General features: G+C 34.1%; 1 protein-coding gene across 4 annotated transcripts; it reads right to left on the reverse strand.

Moving 5' to 3' along the window:
• Positions 1 to 3,258: 3,258 nt before the first annotated feature.
• Positions 3,259 to 19,857, reverse strand: LOC127877793 (A disintegrin and metalloproteinase with thrombospondin motifs 9-like). Of its 4 annotated transcripts, none has more exons than XM_052424041.1 (13): positions 19,747 to 19,857; positions 19,436 to 19,641; positions 19,078 to 19,138; positions 18,807 to 18,875; positions 18,467 to 18,625; positions 17,074 to 17,339; positions 16,819 to 16,957; positions 16,165 to 16,332; positions 10,624 to 10,794; positions 7,103 to 7,207; positions 6,323 to 6,514; positions 6,018 to 6,133; positions 3,259 to 3,499 (listed from the first exon to the last, which is right to left on the reverse strand). In XM_052424041.1, the coding sequence occupies exons 1-13, from the start codon at positions 19,766 to 19,768 to the stop codon at positions 3,353 to 3,355; spliced, it is 1,821 nt and encodes a 606-aa protein (XP_052280001.1). In that variant the 5' UTR covers positions 19,769 to 19,857; the 3' UTR covers positions 3,259 to 3,352. The 4 variants fall into 4 exon arrangements, with proteins under 4 accessions (XP_052280001.1, XP_052280003.1, XP_052280004.1 ...); XM_052424043.1 differs by having other exon boundaries at positions 19,771 to 19,834; XM_052424044.1 differs by lacking the exon at positions 7,103 to 7,207.
• Positions 19,858 to 23,869: the final 4,012 nt, after the last annotated feature.

Genomic DNA, 23,869 nt, shown 5'->3' on the forward strand with positions numbered 1-23,869 from the left:
TAAACATTCAACGCCCTTGGTAAAATCGGGGGTCACATTGGGGAAAACAAAGATATCTAAAATAGTTCCGTTAAAACTATGAACATTATATATAATTATCACCGATTTGTTTCACCGTTCGAAACAGTGAAATTTCCGTTTTTATTCCCTGATATTTCTCTTTAAACGATCGGGGAGCATAAAATAAAATTCGATACCCGGATTTTCAACCTTTCAATGGTTTCGTATCTAGAACACAATGCGCAATTATGAGCTAATGAGCTATATACTAGTATACATTTAAGGTTCCAACAGTGATGGTAAACACATGATTTTTTTGGTCAGTATTATTAAACCCGAGTGAGACAAATCTTTTGTGTCTGGTGAATTAGGTACACGGCCTGAACGGAACATGTCTCAAACATATGGCTTTTAAAAGGCTATTAATATGTTAATGTATGATGTCGGTAAGTTGTTTAAAATATTGAATAGCTCCAAATGTGTCTTGAATTGTATTAAACCTCAAGTCAATGCCGGGGAATGGAATAGGTCATGCAATATATTACGTCTTTTATACAGTAGAGTATCGACATTGACAGTGTGCAGTATCATGGATCTTTTTAAATAAATTGTAATTCGTGTGGTGCCCATACCAACCAGTGAAGTAATATAACAACGTATCAAATAATTTAACAAGGTAGCTTTCGAAAATGATATACACAAAATTGTCTTAATAATTAGGTGCCAATATTTGATAGTCCATACTACATAACAGGAGGTCGGTTGATAATTGTTTTTTCTAGTATACACCAAAAGCAGAAGAGAAACTCGTGTTACCATCTTATTTTTTATTTAAGGAATGTGGCGAATTGTCTATGCATCAGTGCATATCGTAACAATTGCAAACTGGAATCCTTAACATCATGAACCTTTCGAAGGTTTATCTCACTTAGTTTGAAGGTTAAACAGTTCGACCGTTCGCAAAACTAGTTCTAAATCTGTCAAAATCGTCAGAATTGAAAAATAAATTCTTGATTTAGTTTTGTCAATTCTATATTTAAACAAGACTATTGCCAAACAATATATGTCCCCTACCGGCTCCACCATTGTCAGAAGAAATTCCACCATTTTCAGATTTTATTTTTTATTTGCCATATTAGGAACAAAATTAAATGACGTGCATAATGTCCATATTGCCATCTAGCCATGTTGCAAGTTTCATGAAAAAATACGACGAACTTTTAAAGTTATCGCAGGATCCAGAAAACCACCATTTTCAGCAGTATTTCTAGGCTATTTGTTGCCATAGAAACCATGATTTTTGACGTAGGAACAAAATGAAATGACATGCATAATGTCCATATTGCCATCTATCCATGTTTCAAGTTTCATGAAAAAATATTAAGAATTTTTTAAGTTATCGCAGGATCCAGAAAAGTGTGACTGACTGACAGACAGACTGACTGACTGACAGACAGACAGAGCGCAAACCATAAGTCCCCTCCGGTGAAACCGGTAGGAAACAATAAGTATGCATATACAATTTTATCCAGAATAGCATGTAGAAAATCCCTTAGTTTTTCTCCCGACTTGTTTTCCTATGCATGATCAAACATACATGACTGTAATTTTGGATGCTTTGGAACTGACGTTTGGGAAGCCTATGTCTGCTGTACAGGACAATACAAACTACACATAACAGCACAATGACAAAAGCTTTTGTTACTTCCATTGATATAAATCTTAAATCATTTTAAAGTCACGAAAGGTTGTTGGCGATGCTGCTTCAGCGAAACAGCTCGTCTAAGTTATCATACCATGAAAAAATTCTTCACAATCGTGACCTATGTAAAAGACCGAGCCAGTCCGATTGAGTGAGCTAAATTTTCTCAATCGGCATACTTCGCTGATTATCGTTTATAAAGGTAAAGGCAGCTTGGTTTCCGCCCTATTTCAAATTTATCGAGATGTTCCGGACAGGAACCAGACACCAAACTGCAAAGCACTTCACACGCTTTACAAACCCCAAATGTATTTTTTTTAGATTTAATAAAAAATGTAACCCGCCTCCCAGTTTCGCTGAACGGGTCAAGTTCCCCACGGGTACTACTTCCCCATACCCCCAAATTTTGTTTCGTACACAATTTTTTTTTCGTAAGCCGTTTTTTTCATACCCAAATTTGTTTTCGAACCCAAATTTTGTTTTGTACACAATTTTTTGTGTACCCACATTTTTTTTCGTACCAAAATTTGTTTCCATATCCAAATTAGATTTGGGGCATATTTTTTTCGTACCCAAAATGTTCGTACCCAAATTGTTTTTCGTACGAAAATTTTCGTACCCACATACACAATTGTGGTGATGTAGATAAACTTAAATTGATGCTTTTATATCCATCCTCTTCAAAAGCATCGACACACCAGTACTGTCAGTACTTCGTTATAGTGACAGTACAACCTCCGCGCAGAGATTTTACTGGAACCAGCATAGCTGTACATGAGGGCAAGGAACTACAACTCTGCGTGGAGATTGTTGACACTACTTGTCTGTCCTAGTCCAGATTAGTTGTTTCGACTATAGAACTGGGCTTTTGACGTTGTTTTTTACTGAAGTGACTTATGATAGTGGGCTTTTAAGTTAGCTTCTTGAAGGGGACACGAAAGCATGCATTAGAAACACAACGGTTCATTCGAATAAACTGTCTGTTCTTATTTCATGTTTGATTTGTTAAGAAATATGGAATGATCTAAGGTTTACAGAAAATCATTTTTCAAATTTTTAAACATGTTGAACTTAGCTCGTATAATGTTAGGGAATTATTTATATGACATTTCCGTGAATGTCTATTTTTAAGACAGGTCAGAGCCAATATGAAGTCAAGTATGCAAACTTGCATATTGCGGAGAATGAACATTGTTTCTACTTAGTTAGTTTTCTTAGTTTTTTTAATTGAGAGGCATCCATATCCTTAAAAACAAGCAAACGTTAATGCATGTAGATTGTCTTATATCTGGGTGTTACCTGTACTCACCTCAATGAATTTCTGCGCGACAGTTTACGGAGGAAATTTGCTGTACATGATATTTTAGTCGGTTTTTCTTTCATGTCCCATTAATCTCCCGCATTGGCCGCATATGTTAGCCAATATTTTTAAATTTTTACACTATTTCGGCTCTATGAGAAAGTTATTTGTTTAAAATACTATACATACTTATTAGTTGCACACGTTTAGTTGTACAGAATTGATGTTTTTCAATCGCCAACTTAATCAGAAAAACTTTCTTTTTCAATATGTATGTTTTTAATTCTTTACAAAGATACTCAATAAATACATAATATGGAGACAGTTGCGGAAACAGTTGTTACGCTAGGCTAAACGACACTGATATATTTCCTCGTCTCGATGTCTTTAATGTCTGTTCCATAGCGACAAAGGTTGGATGCGTGGCAGACGTACTCACCCTCGTCCGCCTTTGTCACACCATCTATGACAAGATTGCGCCTTGACCAGATGGTCCCCTGTAATCATATATTAAATCACATCACAACTTGCATGAAACCATCACCAAAATCGGACATAAACGCAAGCAACTGATTTCAGTACCCCCGTAGTTCGTTGGAATTGAAATGTAGAAAAATAAAACGTGGAAAAGAGCTACAGAAATTTAATACATCGTAATTTCATAACTTAGTTTTTATTGTTAAACACAAAAAAATGAAGAAGTTAAGCAGTAGTATATCTAACATGTCTATAATTTTGAATATTGAAATTTTTAAGAAAATTACTGATTATAGTTTTCTTTTTACGATTTACTGTTTGTAGAAACCTTATTGTTTGAAATATGAAATCCATTTCATATTCAAGCTACAAATCCAACAAGAGGAAATTAAGAAAATGTATATTAAAAACAATTGAAGGCGTAAAAAGTAACCATGGAAAATATCAAAATACATGTATTGAATCAAGAACTCATACAGATACGGGGCATTGACATGAAATATGCTTTCATTACAGTAAGTGCATAACGGATTGGTGAAAAGTAATGCACAATATCAATTAGAATGCTAACTTACACTTTTAATATAGGAAATATTAATAACAGTACAAATATGAAACACGATAAACGCACAGGATCAGATAATGGTACTAAAGAATTGGTTTAATTTGATGGAGAAATTAAAGAGTCCTTTACGCAGATTATGGCATGTATTGAAGTTTGTCATTAAATGCTTTATATTAATAAATATAAAGATTGGATCTAAGAAGCTCCAGTAAAAAGAAAGAAAAAATTAACTCTCAACTGGGCTCGAACCAATGACCCCTGGAGTAAAAGTTGTCTCACAAATAACCTAACTACAACGAAAATTTGCGAATCTAAAATGATTATTTTTCATTTTGTCAATCTATTAAAACGTGAACACTCCCTTTTAAGAACGAAAAATCGACTATGATTTATACTCTGGAAACATCGACTATGATTTGATCTCTGGAAACATCGACTTTGATTTGACCTCTGGAAACATCGACTATGATTTGACCTCTGGAAACATCGACTATAATATGACCTCTGGAAACATCGACTATGATTTGACCTCTGGAAACGTCGACTATGACTTGACCTCTGGAAACATCGACTATGATTTGACCTCTGGAAACATCGACTATGATTTGACCTCTGAAAACAGGTCGGCTATTCAAAAACAAAGTATTTACTTATATTTGATTATAATAAACCCAGATATCGTCTAATTATCCTAAGGTCACTTTACACGTTCAAATGGCATTTTAAGCTCGGCTGTCATAGCCTGCTCGTCGTGTCGTCCGCCGTCCAACGTCCGCGTCGTGCTAAAACCTTGACATTTTGCTCTAAAATCAAAGTGCTTCCACCTACAACTTTGAAACTTCATATGAAGTGCACCTTGATGGGTTCTACACGCCAAACCTAATTCTTGGGTCACTAGGTCATAGGTCAAGGTCACTGTAGCCTCTAAAAAAACATTATAACAAGCTTTCATTTATTCAAAACTGCACCCGCAGCCGAGCATTGGTACCCGTTATGCGGTGCTCTTGTGTAGCTTGCATCTGGGATCATTGGTATCAGATACATTAATTTCTGAAGATCATACAGGGCTGTAAGGCAGCTATATTGCTGAGAATACTAGGCCACTATATTATATTACGAAAAATGCAGAGAATAACATTTTCCATCCTTGGACTATTGATGCCAATCGACTTTAAAAAGGAGTTGGAAACCCTTGATTTTGATTTTGATAAATATAACATTCTACTATTTTAAATGGGTACATTAAACAAATGATTTCTATTTTCCTTTGCACTACCATGAAGTGAATTCAAATAAATGGGCTTTATCACAGTCAAACACAATAGAAGGAGGCTATCTACAAAGAAACTCAACTATATCCCTTAATATTTATTATTTGTGCTGATATTTTTTACATTCAAATAAGAACTTATTATGCAATTAAATAAATAGAGATTGAAAATATCTCTCAATTTTTCAGTTTGCTAATGATACATCTCTCGTAATGGTTGGCACATATGTTTTCATCAATGCTATTTATGATATTTCAAATAACGCTGCCTTTTGAGCCCGGATGAAAATTCAACTATGACTAAATAAGTTTTATATGGATAAGCTCCAAAACATTCAGCACGCAATCAATAAAAACTCTGGGGCACAGGACTGTTTTTAGTTGAATAAATTTGTAAAAAAGATAGACATGACCTTTAGACAAATAAAAAGCAATACGTTTTAAATGTTTCAATGATAATATATTTAGCAATGTAGAAAAGATAGTACTATCGTATCATTATTACATGTGTCAAATACATTATCCCGCAAAAAAGCATTTTGTATCTTTTAAAATCTATTTTACCAGACCACATCCAGCATTGATATTTTGGCTTTTGCTATACGGACAATTGATTTTTATGTGTTATTTTTCAAAATATTGTACGAAATATGCTTTGATTTTGAGAGTTTATGGGCTTTTAAGTCACCACAATGATTCTTACTTTCGGTGTGCTCCATTTTACGTGCGGCGTTGGGTCACCATCGGCGATACATTGTAACGTAACTTTGCCTCCAAGCGACAGTTGACTGCTTGCTATTATTCGCACATTTTCAGCCTCTAAAATAAAACAATACACCGTGAAGCTTTGACAACAATGTGAGGTAGCAAAAATCATCGCATATGTAACATCGCAGAACAAGAAACAATCGGAGAAAAGCCTGATATCTATTTTAATAGGGGAAATGTGTGATAAGGTTTCATGAAACAAAAATCACTTTTCAGCTAAACTAGATTTAAACAACATACGTTGACACGGAATCCCAACTCCTCCATAACAGAATTGTCGAGTTGCGATTTCCTCTTGAACATCGCCGTCATAACAACCGATCCCAGGCTTATCAGTCGGATTGTAACACGTTCTCCAATGAGACCTAGTCCCCTGTATATTAGCCTGGGTTTCCAGGCATATGTTAGGTCCCCACTCGCCCCATCCAAGAGCTATGGATATAAAACTTGTTTTTGTAAACTCGGACATGTTTATATATGGCCAACATTTTGTTTTCGTAACAACCCGGTCATGAGTAGTAGTTGTTTAATGCCCAAGTCATTAAATCATCAATCCTTCTTTTTTATTTCTTTTTTATTTTATCTTTTTGAAACATGTGCATATTTATCAACCATATTTCCTATGTCTGGTTTGAACCAGTTTATATTGTTCTCAACACATTGCCAACTATGTGTAAATATTACCTCAGGCAGAGAAACTCTATTCGAATTATTTCTGTCGTTTCAATGTTTTTTTATACCGAGTGTATTTTGTATTATGATATATAATGTTGTTCAGAAAATTAATAAATATTTGAAAACTTAACCATGGTCTATTTATAAACATAACCTGTCATCAGCGTATTTTTACTGTTTAAGTAAAATTTGAAAGACGTACTAGAAGAAAATAAAGCCCTTCAACTTTATAATTATTCGATAGATTTTGCATGACCAGCGGACAAGAGGTCACCTTGTCATCATGCGTTAGTATCAGCTACATGATTGTGTACCAAACATTTATTTGAACACATGTTTACTTACGAACGGGAGATTTTGTCGTTGTTTGAGGCTGGTTTAGGGCTGTCGTAGACGTTGTTTGAGGCTGGGTTAGGGCTGTCGTAGACGTTGTTTGTGGATGGGTTAGGGCTGTCGTAGACTTTGTATATTAATTGTTCTACTAAATAACATTGCTGCTTATTTAACAGTCCGATAACAAAGTGTGTATTCTTAAACTGAGAGTTTGTCCGTGTGTTGACAAAACAAAATTATACGTTTGAAATGCATTGTTATTTTATAGAAAACAATGATACAGGCGACACATTATACGGAGTAATATCTTGTCGAAGCCCATCGGTAATCGCCATTTGCAGCAAATAGTGAATTACGCTTATTTTACCTGGATATATTAATTTGAGGAAACATTTCCTTAAATAAAACTTGTGTTACTTCCAGTCACATGGATTTAAAATAATACTTTCTGAAATAAAAGATTGGATGGTAACAAGAGTCTCTACCCTGGTCCTGATGTTTTAGCCTAATTAAATAGTAAAACTGAAGCTCACTTGTTCATATTGCAATACAATTAAAATATTATATAATTGTATTTAATTGAAATGAATTGTGAACTAAACACAACGCGTACTATTTTACACAATTACCTTTAAAATAAAAAAATGAATCAATACAACAATTGACTAAAGCTACCTATTTTAACAAGGCTAAAGAACGTACCAAAACAGCAATATGTTCAAAATCATCCTTAAAGGCCCTTTTTATAAACCTCTTCATCAATAAAATAGCAAACACTTTAAACATTTGACTGATAATGTGGGCATGGGTGATTTTGAAAACTTGACATTTTGTCCTAAGCTGGTCAATCATAAAATCATTTATAACTATAAGCACTTAAAATGCCATTTAAAAATAAAAAGAATATATTATAAAAAAACAACATTCAACATAATTCAAGTCTTCATAATTTCATTTTGAATGTATTCCGGCTAATTAAGTTATATTTGTGTTCCACATATACCCATGTAGAACAAATAATGAGCTAAAAAAAATTAATGCAGTTTATAATTAATATATCACTTAAACGCAAATCGCAAAGTTTGATTTGTTTCATATATCGCCAATATTTGCCGACCGGTTCTGACATCTTCAGAGCAAATTATAAATCTACTAAGTGATGTAGCTTATACGGCATATATTGTGAGATCTCTCATTTGATGTGCATGGACTGCTCTTCTGTCACATAATATATCTACGTGTGTTCAATGTATGTATGACATAGATTGAAAGTGATACAAAATGCTCGATTGTGGAGCACTTTATTTCATTTTAATTTGCAATTTCTATTCATACGACACACGAACACTTATTTGATACATGAAAATTTGTTTAATATATTGTTCCGCAAAAAATACCGGAAATAGCATTTTGTATCTTGTTAAATCTATTTTACCAGACCACATCAAGCGTTGAAATTATGGCCACTGCTATAAGGAATATAGATTTTTTATGTGTTAACTTTATTTTTTTCGAAATATTGTATGGAATACTCGTTGATTTTGAGAGTAAATGGGCTTTAAATAATTGTATAGGTTCTTCTTGCTAAAATACACAAATTATTTTATTTTGCGTGGTTTTGATGGCAAGATATTAGTTTGATAATTATGTCAGACCATATTTCATACATGCAGCGTGTAACGTTTATATTTCCACGATTGCGTTTAAAATGTCATATTGCGCAAACAACAGGAACATAGACGCCCCAACTGATAAGGCATCCTGCGTAAGTAGAATTTTCGAGTGCTATGCACAAACAAGGACGAGTGGACGTGACTGCTTCAAACGCATGCATTCAAGTTTAAAAGTTAAATGGCAATCCGGGATTCTGCCTTTGGCCAAGTACACATATACAAAAGAAATATGGCAAAGACTCTGAATCATACGATTATACAAATTAAAGATGAGCCATGGCGCAAACACACCAAAATAATTTAGCGAAAATCAGCTACAATAATAAGCTGATAAAATGACGAAAATCTATGGATGTATTGATCAAGTGAACACGAGGAAATAATAACACAACACATTACATACGAATTTGGACGTTATTTAAGGGCTATGATAGCACTTAGCTTTTGATGCATTTTCATACATGTAGAGTACAAAGGCATTAAGGATTAAGCAGAATTTATCTTCATATAAGCACCAGAACACTCGCTAATAGAAACTGTGCCACGGCTAGATTTAATGCAAAAAAAGTAAATACACAAACCTTGAAACAACGTATGTATTGTTACGCTCCGTTAGTGCGCTCCTTATCATTGGTGGTTAATGTTTAACTCAAAGTCCGATTCAACTTCAAACAACTTTTATTCAGTTTCCACGAATAACTCAACAAAATGTTATATTTCCAACAACAAAATGACCTGCAACCTTTATTAAGGTTTTACAATACTTTTAATCTTGCGACGGTAAACTGCGCGTCAAAATAGATATTTTTGACAATGGACATTACACTCGTAAACGGGACCTCGTCGAATTTAAGGAACAATGACACTTGCCAACGATCATAACCAAAATAGATTGAATACTTTAAATAATGCTCAAGTTTAATGAAATATGTTAAATGTTCGCTATATTATCTGCTTACAAAGGTATTACTGTTATTATAAGTTACTTAAATTACTCACGAAAAGAAAAAGTACTTTTTAAGAAAAAAATTGGCGTGGATGTTGCCTGCCTTAAGGTTTTGACTAGAATGAATCTTGTGACCAAAATTTGGTCACTTTATATAGCCGCGGCGTTCCACTTGTGACCAAATATTGGTCACAGTGTGACCAAAAACGGGTCACAATAACTGCCGTGACCAATTATGGAACGCTCGCACGCTTAACACTTAAAATAATAAAATAGACTTTAAATGACAAAACAATTTAAAACAGACTATATGAACTAAATAATGACCTTACGTCTGCTAAAAATAGTGCAGCTTTCTTACCTAAAGCTTAAATATAGCGCCGGTGAGATTTATGTTTACACCGCTGTGTGTTGCTATGCAAAAATTAACCACAAGTCGACATTCCAAGATGGCGGACAGTGGAAAAATCACATGCCGATTTCTACTGAACATTACAAATAACAATACAAATAATGAAGATATACGTATAACAAGCATGGATTCGCGAAATATGTGCACTCAACTTTAACGGAGAGTTATTTTAAGCTATAAACATTCAGTGTTAAACATAGATAATTGAAGTAAAAGTGTGTTTACGAGCGGACCGTTTTCAAGTCAACTTTACAAGAAAGAACAGTGGCAGGATTCTTGGTCAAAAATGGTAAATTACAAACATGGTTTGATTTATATGTTAGTGGGTCTGTGTATTATCAGATTCATATGCATATTCTACTTATTATGTTTGTAAAAACACCAGACCAACCGAATGTCACTGTACACACAAGTATTTAAAAGGTAAACAATTTTTGTACTTAAAAACCAGCTCACTACAGTATTTAACATTAAAATAAATAAATTATGTATTTCTCCTTACGTGGACAGGAAGATAGTAAGCAGAACGACACCTCGCGGTCTAGACCAGAACATCTTGCCCCATGTGGCGCCACTTTGTCGTACGCACAAGTTCTGTTCCTGGTGTGTTGTCCGACGTCACAGCTCACAGAACATGCTGTCCATGAACCCCACGCACTCCAGTGACCGTTGACTTTAATTTAATAGATATCGTTGCATATAATGGATATTTTAGAGCATCGTAAATATTCAGTATTACTGTTTCCTCACAAATATCATAACTACGACAAAAAAAAACGATTCTAAAACACGTTTTTGTCAATTCTTCAAAACGTGAAAAGGCCCGTTAAATAAAATATACATAAGCCCTTTGTAAAATAAGTGCAATGTATCCAAAATAAATATGTGTGTCCATACTTCAAATTCAGTTGTGAACATGCGAATAAAAGTATATGTTTTTTTAGCTTAACAAAATAATGTCCATACATATAGCCCAAATAATGACGTACTATCATCGTCATTTAAGAAAAAAATCAGCCTTTAAAGAATACAGGGGTAGGATCTTGAAAGTTTGGAAAGTAGTCCGTCAAATACAACTTTTGGTATATTACAACACAAAATAACCTTACGCTTGATATATTTAACACCGATGTCTCTAAAAGCATCACTTTCTCTCTTGATCACATTTCATATAATACAATTATGGTCTTTGTTATTTCTTCTTGATGCTATGCAACACTATCAAAAGCCAACGTTGTTGTTAAACGCATAAACAATATATATTTTCGCAACTTAATTAATGGTTCACGCGTTATAAATGTGATAGTCCGGCAGAATATGAAATAGGACAGGACTTTCCTTGTATAGTTAATGTTCAATAGATGTTTGCTTTGAAACATATTCCAAATCAAGAATCTGCATGATGCCGTGCTGGAATCATTAAGGGTCTAAATAAATTTAACATGGCGTCCAATATAGCCGCCGTTTCTGCACCTATATGCCTTCATCCATGATGTTGCATGTGTTCAATCTTAAATAACTTGATGTGAATATGGTGAATATTTTTTACATGAATTTATCGAAATAAAATAACAAATATTACATCCAAAATACTGCCAATATGGTCGCTTGTGCAAATAATAGTTAACATTCCATTCCACTCCTTTAGATCTGAGTTCATTATATACAAACTGGAATAATCGTTTGAACGGTATTGTGTGAAGTTCATAAAATATTATCCTCATAATGCCTTGAATGTATTATTAAGTATATTCATAAAGATATTAAAGACAGGGAAACTAAGACGCCATATGTAACATACATATGTACTTCATAATAGATTTAACATTTGATGCGAACATCATTCAACATATTTGTTAAGCAAATATGCTTTACATTATTACTAGATTTACGTCAGGTAAGCATAGACTACACAATTAAATTAATTATAATTCATAGCTAGTTTCCGAATATAAAAATAATAATAAACAGTTAACACAATGTGATTCACTTTGATAAATGCATAGATGTGTAACTTCCATTGTTGTTACTTTCACCATTACTATTTCCGACGAAAGTTTGAAGGAAGAGTAATTTCGATGAGTGGGGTTTTCAGCTCAATCAGCAAACGTAGTCAATGGTAAGACAAAACTTAAGTTGGAGACCATACATTCGAAATGGGAAGAGCTAATTATATAATATGCGGGCTTTGCGAAAAGTGACAGAGGCATTGTTTTGCAAGGATTTAACTTAAAATAATGTTAAAACATTTGATGATCTAGACATGTATCTTAACAACATATCATGTAACAGTCATACCACTTAATTGTGAGTAAAATATGTTTGATTAAAGCAGTATTCCTTATAATAATGGATGTTCTAGCAGAAAGAGAAGTTGATTTACCGCTACACTTGGCATCGGTTAAAGGGACTGTCAACCACCACGACGAATAAAAGAAAAGTTGTCAAATACCGTATTATTTTACAATTATTAGTTTATGTTGATTAAAATATCACGACTAGTATATTTCATTACTTGAAAAAGTTGTTATGTTTTTATATTTTCAGTATATTTGGTAATAAATTTTACTGGGTATGTCTATCGGGTAACTACTAGTAAACTATAAATAACGCCAGTAGATTGATCATCATCGTCACGTGGTAAACCCAGGAATGCAAATTGAGCATGCGTAGTGAATTGTATATATTTTATATATAAAATGATCAATCTACTTGCGTTATTTATAGTGTGTTTATCGTTATGTCACCTATTTTCGCAATGAACTTTCGATTTTACATCGCAAAATTTTATAACCGAATATACTGAAAATATGAACTTTTTGTAAGTAATTTAATAAACCAGTCGTGATATTTTAATCAATATAAACTAATAATGTAAACAAATACGGTATTTTAGAACTTTTCTTTGTTCGTCAAGCGTGATTGACAGTCCCTTTAAGCTCATGCGACCCCACTTCTCTTTTGATGCTGCATACACAAACTAGGCGATATACGGTCTGTATTATCAAAAGCAAAAGGACGATGGTAAAATGTCAGAAAGTGTACAAGACAAGTTCTTAGGCCAATGGGAAAATGTCAAAAAGTGTACAAGACAAGTTCTTGAAGGATGAGCATGTAATAAGACATGTTCCATGGGTATGGAATGCAATATGGATGACAGGTTCGTAGAAACTACTTTTATGAGATATGGCCATGTCTGCAACATTTGAACCTGAAACTCTCTATGTTTAGAGTTTGAGCTTGCCTATTTGCATCAGGATAAAGGAAGATCTTTGAGGTATAAGCAGAATTTGAAAACTCATGGCCGAACAATTTTTTCTGACCAACATCTAAAAAGGTTGAAACCAAGGTTGTGTCTAGAAAGCACATAAGCGTTGCAATCTTTGGTGTGATATCAATCTGATTAATTAAGAGTGATTGGCTTACAAGATTGTTCTAGAGGAGCTGTCATTAACCATATAAAAAGCCGTTAATTGGATCAAGTGCATACTGTCATTTTTAGTAAAACATTGGAACTTAAGATAGGAAAACCCAAAATAAGCGATTTTTTATTAATTAAAAGTAGAAGTTTCTAAACGGTACATTGATAACCAGATCACATTTTCAGTTATATATGGATCTCCTGTATGTCATTTACTGGCACATAGACAGAACGATACATGACTACACTTGTAACGTGTAGTCTTGTATAAGTCAAGATAAAACAATGTTATATCAATTTAGTGTTCGGCCAATGCCCGGCGTTCAGCAAAAAATTAGGTAGACATTCCAATGTTTCATTTGTGTACAAACTAACATGGCAAATGTAACAAGTACTATAAAATGTTATACTAGTTGTCACTGATAACCAACAACACCTGACAGCTTTATGCACGAATAAAGAATTATGAGTCTTTAATACGCAAACAAACAAGTTGGTCGTTAGAGTTCAGTATGCGCTCACTGAAATATGTACGGGTATAAAATCAATATTTTGGTATCGGTTAGGGTTTAAAATATTCGGAACGCAGTCTACTCTATTAGAAAGTTAGGCGATACGACAGCTAGGATAAACGAAGATGTGAAGGAATCGACTAGGTTTGTCTCAGCATGCTATGGAAAACATGATACAGAGGAAATATATATATATTAAGACACAAAACTCCGAGCAGCCAAGGAGGACAAGCCGGGTTTGCCCATCAACCACGGATTGCAAATTTACTGCATCATCAAAAGTGCCCACATACAGGCGTTTCAGTGGAAACGCGCATTAGATGCAGACCATCCAGATATGAATCTATGTAAAACGGTGAGCAAAAAGACTAGGCGTCAATCACCCTTTTGCCCATTACAGTAGAATGGAAGTGTCGCTTAAGCGGCTCCTTCGTATGTGCTTGAAATGATGTACAAGCGATAACCCATGTTCAACACTTAGGTGATCATGTAATTAAGCTGAGCGACTACCATTACTGTCTTTTTGTCATAAGGATCAGGTGTACATATTTTACTGCAAAAAAGATCAGAACAAACCAGCCTGTTATATTTCTTAGTTTGTCGATGAGAAAGAAGAGGTTGTGACTTATAGTGCACTGTATTATGTACGTGTCGGTTAGAAAGACAAAATATGTAAACTGAATAAATATTTACAAGAGAACATCAATTTATGCCAGTCAACTCACTGTATGAGCTAAACTGGTTAGCATACTACTTTATAAGATTATTTTTAAAATGTGATCTGCTCATGACATTTGCGGACAAATGTTGATAAATACGTATTATGGTTTTTCTATTGACATGTTATTTTGTTTTATGATTTTTTTTTTTCATAAAACAAATCATTCATTTGACGAACGTTCGGTGCACAAAGATAATTTTTGTCTGGAATGGTCAAGATGAGGTAGATATGTTCATATTACACTGTACTATGCACATGTGTTATTGAAGTTCGTTTTATCAGACAATTATGAAATTATAATTATCAACTTGTACTATTTGTACACATTCATCATTCGTATGAAATTATTTATTCTCTTGGTTTTATAAGCCATTTTTGAGCAACCATCTTGTTTCTAACAGTCATTTCGGACGCCATCTTCATCAACTTTATCATTTGTTTATTATAACAATAGCTGCTCTTTTTTATTAATGCTTACTATGTATAAGAATATCAAAATAAAATTATAATATATACAATAATGCATATCTATACATTAAAACTATTCCGATTGAAAAAGTCATAAACATGTATGTTAATTTTTCAAAACCGTCCATGATAACAGGCTGGCATTATTTGGATTCTTCTTAAGAAACATGTCCAATAACAACAACAAAAACATTTTAAGATTTACTATGCACCTCATAGCCGGGTACAGGGAAAAAATGGCCACTTTTCAGCCGGATTTCTGTGATTTAATATATATTTTCGGAGAAAAAATGAAACATTCAAGTTGTTCATTAATACACTGCATACCTATAGCACCGTTGACAGTACGTTCGTAAATAAACGCCACGTGTATCATGCCACGTCAACACGCAAGTGTAACTAGTATGCTTCCACGACGATTTATGTCGGTAAGTTACTGTGTTGCGACATTTCATATTCGTGTTTAAGACTTATGCGAATGTATATACTTATAATCACGAAGCCAAAACGCAATATTTTTTAAACTTACACTGAATAAATTAAACATGAATGCAAGTATAAGTTACTGGTTATGACAGATAATTAGATGTTTTGTTTTAGTAAATCTTTTATTTACAAAACATAAAATAATGTATTATCTCACTCTTTGACATTGCCTTCATTTACCAATATCCGTAAATATACCGACAGAAACCGATACGTTTCGTATGAAGTCGATATTGCCCCGATATAACCCGCTTCCAGTGGTCTGCTTATACCTTATGCGTTTTAACAAGAAATTAACAAATGTTCATACTGTATTTTATTTTAAAACAATTGCACATGAAATAGCGTTAACTTATTTGAGACGGCCCTAATCCATCTTGGCGTTATCTAATATTGCCGAGTTGATGGCAAGATCAAAATTAAAAGTATTCAAACCTGGACAAAGGTGCGTGTTGCATGACCCAGTATCTGTATCGTTTCCAACACAGTATGCTCCATGTTGAGGAATTTGGGAACTGCATTCCCGAGTACGGTTTCTGCTGCCTCCACCGCAGGTGACGCTACAAGATGTCCAGGGATTCCACAGCACCCAAAACCCGCCCACTGTAAGGGAAATCAACACTTCTATGTAAGCACTAACATTATTAGAGGACTTTCGTCTTCGAGGCCAAGCGTCTCTGAGCTTACGTAGAAATTGACAAATAATTTGTTCTTTAATACTTATTTCAATGCTGATATATTTCATTCTATTATTCACGCTTTTGTATGAAAACTCTCCTTAAATAATAGCATAACCAGTGTTCTAAAAGAACTTAAACGTAGTTCTTAAAAGGCATAGTCAATCGTTGTCTGAATTTCGTTTTGTTTTCGAACTTTAATACGAGAATAAAATTTTACAGATTTGAATATGTATTCAATTAAAAAGTTTCGCACTACAATGGCCATTTACTTAAAATTAGTGAATAAATATTATGTATATTGTATAAAACTGTTTGTTTGTAATATGTCTTTTTTATGTTTAACTTTCGTTATCTGATATTAATGCAAGTGTATTTCTAGCAATAAAGGTACATGAAAAAATGTAGGCACCGGTTGTTGTTGTGGTGTTTGTGACGTCAGTCCTTGAGGCGCTGGATGGTTTGACTTCGCAATAACCAACCGACACATTAATGTCATCTACAGCAATGTCACCTTGAAAGCCATTGCCTATTACCCCACTAAGGAGAATCTACGTAAGATAGATGTGAAATTATGCATGTTTTTGATTTTCCAGTTTGTTTATGTAAACAATTACCCGAATAAAACATGTGAAAACGGTCAAATAATTATTCCAGCAGGTCTTACCGAATAACTTTGATTCGAATTTAGAGGCACTTGTCCTTCTTTCCACGAGTTTCCTTGGTCGCCAGTAAGAGACCAAACAACCTTGCCAGGTAACCCACCGTTGGTTACTTGGTAGACGTTAAGTCGACCTATCGAAGAGCCATACATGTGGTACCAGAACCGGAAACAATGCAGGGGGTTTAAAGTCACATCAATCGTAGGACTTTGAATCCAAGCGGTATCCAACAAGTTTCGCGGAGCACTTGACTCTGTGAATATGTACGATCCTGAAAAAACAATATGGAATAGGAACTTAAAGGAATTGAATTTCATATTTCATTCTAGATTAAATATATGCGTTATTAATTGACATTGAAAACATTAAAAACAATACGAAATACATGTAACTAGAATGGGTAATCATGTATAGTTCGTGTCTGGCCTTAGTTGCAAGATATGGGCATTCTACGCAACATGTTTGATTTGGAGAACATTTTAATTACAAAATTACAAAGTGTTCCGAAGATTGACCTGGAGACCTAATGATTGGCATCTCAAAGTCACAAATATTTACTCTTTTTATGGATATGTACAGATAAACAATCTGATCAAGTTTCATAAAGGTTAAATAATAACATTGGCTTCTACAGTTGCTGTTTGCATATTTGGCCTGGTGGAAATTGATTCGCCTAGACATTGTCACTAAAAAAAATGTTTCTTCAATATTGACTCATTATGTGCCTTCTAGAGTGTTAACAAGGTTTGTTTCATATTATACATGGTCTCATCGGTTTAAGATAAACGTGATCCAGTTCTGAACTTGATCAAGATATTGTCAAAACCATACTGAACAAGAGACATCAAAATAATGTCATAAATGTGGCTTTTCAGTGGTTACAAGGTTTATTTCAGATAAGGCCTTGTGACCTAGTTTTGACGCATGTTATCAAGATTAAAATTGGCAAATTAATTCTCGAGATACCGACAAAGTTTCATGAAGATTGAGTCATACATGTGACTTCTAGAGTGATAACAGGATTTGACCTGGTGACATAGTCTTTGGAAACACGCAACGAAGATTCGAACTTGGCCTATATAAATAGACTTACCAAGTTTCGTCAGGAATTGATGGGAAATCCGGCGGCCTATAAAATGTTTGTGATCTCAAAGTTTCTACCGCACACAGCAAACATAGACAAACTACAACTAGCTCACCATGCAATCTTTTGTGACCTGTTTAGCAAAATATGTTGTTATAGTTTGTTGTTAATATAAAAATGAAAGATGAGGAACCAGGGCACAGCACAGTAACCAATTCATCTAGACAAATTAATATTTCCCCATGCCCATAACGTTGATGCTATACACATATGCATTAAACCTCGTGGAAATATTACACAAAATATAACGCGACCAGAGTAATTGCGTGTTGTATGATCGAAGTCTGGCCCAGTGTCGTCCGTGGGTGTTGATGATCGATACAAAACCCAATCAAAGTCATCGAGACCGTGCACGTTACGCCACGAGCACAACGAGTTGACATCGAAGTTACACTGCGCTTGATTGAGACTGTCTGAAATAAAAACAACAAAGGCACAGCTATACTATTATTATCTCATTTTTTATTATTGCTATCATGTGTACGAAAACTAGGCAAATTTTTATTTCCCAAACATTTTAACGTTACAAATGTCGACAATATTATTATTAATTCCATGCGTAGTTCGAGTAAGAGAGTCGTGATATTACATTACCGAGCAGAAAACGCTTATGGTCAGTGTTGTGGTTGGCTTCGGTTCCCTTTGGCATCCTGATTATGATTGCTGATAATAAATATATAGAAGACTACAATACGCACTGTTGCAAATCAACGTACTTGTATGACGCTTATTTAATTAATGGTAATTCCGTTTTCGCAAACAGCTAAATACGGAGCTTATTTATAATTTAATGTTTGAAGTTAGTGTTTGAAAAGGAGCTTAAGTCGGATTTCACAATTTTAAAGATTACTCAAGAGTTACTTACGTTCAATTTCTTCTCGGTCATTTGGGCAAGCTATCAGTTTCTGTATTTTGATATAATAGTCCTGAAAATATAAAACGGGAATTCTCTTTAGATTAATATTGTCAAAAACTTAGCATGCTTTCGAAGGACCTAAAATAAATTGATTAACGCAGATAAATTAATGACTTTAGACATCTTAATATAAAATAATCAGTGTTTTAATGCATTTTTAAAACTAGTCATTATTGCAGCAAGAGAGACATCTCCACACAAAGGTTCATTATAAGCATTAAATGCAAAAACGTCAACTTATCTTCCTAACAGCCTATACATGTTATGAATATACCTTGCGATAATAAGCTTATAATATAATTCTTACCGAACTGCCTAACAACAAAAGCCAATCCTTTCCCTTTACCAATTCACCATGCAAACACGTTTTTGTACTGATATGACCAACTATTTCGGACAACGAATCTGATGTTCCGTACACTGGTGTTGCTTCATGGCTGGGTGTGCAAACACATATAGAGGCCATTACACGTCCAGCACAGGACAATAGTAACACTAAACATGTTAACAGGCCTGTAAAGATAAAAACAAAAATCGACATGCATTTATATAAGAAACTGTATAAAATATATAATATAATATAAAAATATATAATCAAATAAAGAAAAAAAACTCTACCTAATAAAGTATCCAAAATCATACTCGCAATCTGACGCTTTCACGCTTTTTTAGTTTATAAACGCTATCTTACCGACCTGTGGGTCAGTACTCACTGAGGTTATCTCCAACGTGACCACATTTTTAAATTAAAAATTTCTTATCTTTGTCACCACTGGCAGTTTAAGCAGTCCATTCGGTCCTTGTTGAATATTGGGTCATATATGGTCTGTGTTTAAGACAGTTGTAATATTATTGGGTCATTTATGGCTTGTGTTTTAGACACAGCAGTGGTAATACTGATTTTTGAAAAAAATCTTACAGTTTTTGTCAAAAGTCGTGTTTTCCTGTTGTTTGAGAATTTCGATGTTATGTTTAGTTAAATCATATGATTGATAACATGTTTGCGTTCTCTTCATGTTTTGCCTCACTTAACTGTATGACGATACTTTAATTTTCTATTCTTTCTCCGTATCTTTTTCTATTTTACCCATTTTGTCCGAGGCATTCATTGACCAGTTGGATGGAGTAGTAAGACGAGTCTAGTCTGTCGATGCATTTGGTTGAATCAATGGTAAGGTATGCTCGGATACAAATGAGAAAATAAGGTCTTTTTCCATTTTGGAATCGAGAAATGACCCATTTATGTTAAAGACATTTGATGCGTTAATCGCAGAAGAATAATCACTCGTCAGTTTTGCCTTTTTCCGGCGCGGGCGAATTTATTAATTTACTTGAAGTATAGTTAAATATTAAGCGTACCGCATGGAAGTTTCCATTGTATTTCGCGATCTAGTAGGCAGGGATACGAAACATTATTAAACCAAATTACTTAAATTTATATATGTTTTCTTAAAGATTACGCCAACATGTCGCAAGTCAAACAAAATAGGATTTTACATTAGTGTAATATGATGGTGTATTATTTCCCGCATAATAATACCTTTTCTCCGAGAATGCACATTTGCGTTGGTTTAATGTCCATTTGAACAGCAGTAGATATCGCACTGATCTTATTGAAGATGTAGATTAAAAATTTTAAATTCAAATTGGATTAACTTGAATACGCAGTAAAGTAAATGGAAGTAAGTCCCACAACGTTGGCCCTTGATATCCCGTAAAAATATTCCGTAGTATTATGCATCGGTTACTTGGGAGTATCGTGTCGGCGTTTAGAAAAACATTGTTTTCATCGTTGCGACCATGACTTTTATTTCTTCTCACAGCGTCTGGTGTGTACTTGCAGTATCTGGTTCAATTCTTGGCTCGATCGGTACAAGCTTCATCGCTTGCCAAACAAGATTTCTAAGCAAAACAAACGCCGTTCTCTGTAACGGTAACGTAATGGCAGTAAGTAAATTATGCATATATAAACTAAGGCATTAAAAATAAAATAATAAATCATAGTATCACATCATTTAAGCTTTTTAACAAAAATCATTTTGACATACTTCCTTGCATAAACCCGTTGGAAGCCACACAAACGTCACGCAAGATACATAATTAATCGCAATTAATCTAATTTCAAATAATATAATATAGTTTAACCGGGGTATCTATTCAAATAAGAAACAAATTGCCGTTTTGTTAAAGTTTTAAAACGAAAAAATATACCTGTAACTGTCTGGCGCACTATGAAGTACATTACACATACAGTTAAAATACGCAAGCTTGCTAAAAATTTTACAAGACAGCTGAACGGTTTTGTTAGTAATCCGTCTTTAGAAAAAGTTCAGTACTTATCTAGTGTATGATTGCCAACTCCACATGTCCAAAATCCAGTCCCAGAGAAACCGATTAAAATGAGCAAAGAGTAGTGACTATACGTAATAATACAAAACAATAACAATATAACATTGTGTCCCCTTCGTTGAATTTATTTTATATAAAGCAATGGACCACTATTGTCAGTTTTATTTCAGTCGACTCAGTTTACCGTGTCCTACCCAGAAATGTAATGTTATTTTGGACACTATTTTAAATAATGTGTGTATTGATTACCTATTGGTTTGGAAGATATATACAAAACTATGTATTTTCTAATTATTTGTTTAGTCAAAACACGGAGCGACATACAAGTTAACATTTGATATATGGACATGATTCATTTTGACGCGTTGTATTATCGACCGCGATATCATGACAATATTCTTCTTGTTGTACGATGTCAGTGAATTTGAGCTCCCGTGTCCTCTGCTATATACCAGCACCACAGGTGGCATCGTGAACATTGTAGAAACGCTCCGCTTACATATTCTACTATATAATGTGAAATGAAAACTAGTTGATAAAGGTTTATACCCAAATGAGTACTGCACACACAAAAATGAACAATGAAGCCACCCCGCAAATGGTCTAGAAGTTTCGGAACGTCATGCATAAATGATGCTAATGAAATTTTGTGTAAACGTTTTACAATATCAATATGCGAAATTTCAGGTTGATGTTTTTACCCTGTTATAAGGAGGGGAAATAATAAATGTTGAATTAGAAATGCCGTTCAGTATATAAGCTGGTTAGAAACTCAAACTGTCAACATACACGACCCTTTATCACGGGCGTCACCTTTTTTGCGATGCATTGCTAAATGAGCCAATGCTACTTCCGAGGTGGCGCTAGAGACCGGATGTATTGCAATTTAACGCATTATTCTTCAGGGTGAATATGTCATATATGTTTTCCAACATATTTCGCATTATTTTAAAAATCGGGCAATGTAGTGCGATTCAGCAAAGATTAATTCCCCCACAAATCTACATCAACATACAATCACAACCCATATGTGAACGTGAGGACCTTTAACAGTTGTGGCATGGTGGGGTGTTTGAAAGCAAATCGATGTCTTTTGCCTGTTTGACGAGCAAATTTCATGCCGATAAGTTCACGAACGACATCAAACGATTGTGTTTAACATATACTAGTTGTTGCATGCAAAAATACATTGGCTTCTTGCAGATCTCATAGATAATTTTACTTTTTCCAAACGAGATGGAGCCAATGCCAAGATAGTGGCGCTAAGGACATGAGGTGGCGCTAATGAACGATATATGAATTATCACATGACTTACATAAGATGGATAATGTTCCTTTTTACTATTTCTTTATATTTTTCAACGTTAATACTTTCTATAAAAAACAAGACGTAGATATGTGAATATATAAGTAACCAACTCAATTATAAAGTCCATAATCTAAAAAACATAGAGTACGATATAAACCAAAAAAGTGTTATATTCAATAAATCAAATAACTAAATTCTCACCAGTCTCAAATAATGTTTTCTTAAATAAATGTGTTGATACAATAACATAATTTACGAAATAATTAAAAGATGGTACGTCTGCTTGAAACGGTTAGTTTTGTCCCACATTCCAATCGTTTAATTCACTAATAGACAAAGGTCAACGAATCTTAATTACGCTAAAATATGTCGTTTGTTCCTACTAACATCTGCAAAACATAAGGATAGCTCCGGTTTGCATCGATAACCTGTTTGTATTACACTGGAGTTTCTTTCCAGCTTTATAATACATTGTACATTCCAGGACAGAAATCTTCAAAATCTCTTTGCAACGTTTCTTCATAATTATGGAGACTTAACTTTTTTTATTATATTTCATTATGATCGAATTAAGAAAAGAAGTCATCGAACAGTCAACCTGGAATTCGACACAAAAGTGTATTGTCGGCACAGAAATTGAACATAGCTGAAAATGTGAAATAGCGCCACCTCCTGTCATTAGCGCCACCTCCTTGGCATTGGCTCCATCTCTTTTGGAACAATACCAAATAATCCATTAGATCGACAAGATGTCAGTGTTTTGTGCATGGGACAACGTATATTTGTTCAAAGCAATGGTTTGATGTTTAAGCGATTTCGTTGGGTAAATAATTTGCTCGTCACACAGGCTAAGTACTGCGATTCTCGGTTAAAAACTTCACCATGCCACAACTTATTTAGGTCATCATGTTTCCAAATAGGTTGTAATTATATGTTTCTGTACATAACAGAAATGAACAGAAAAGTTTATTTGACTTAAGCATATATACAGCTCATCGTCGTTAACATACAGTCATATACAATAACAGCATGCGTTACAATTAAATACAAAACATACATCATTTCGAAGGAAGATCGATTCAA

The sequence above is a fragment of the Dreissena polymorpha genome, chromosome 4, assembly GCF_020536995.1.
Source record: "Dreissena polymorpha isolate Duluth1 chromosome 4, UMN_Dpol_1.0, whole genome shotgun sequence".
In the NCBI taxonomy this organism is placed as follows: Eukaryota; Metazoa; Mollusca; class Bivalvia; order Myida; family Dreissenidae; genus Dreissena; species Dreissena polymorpha.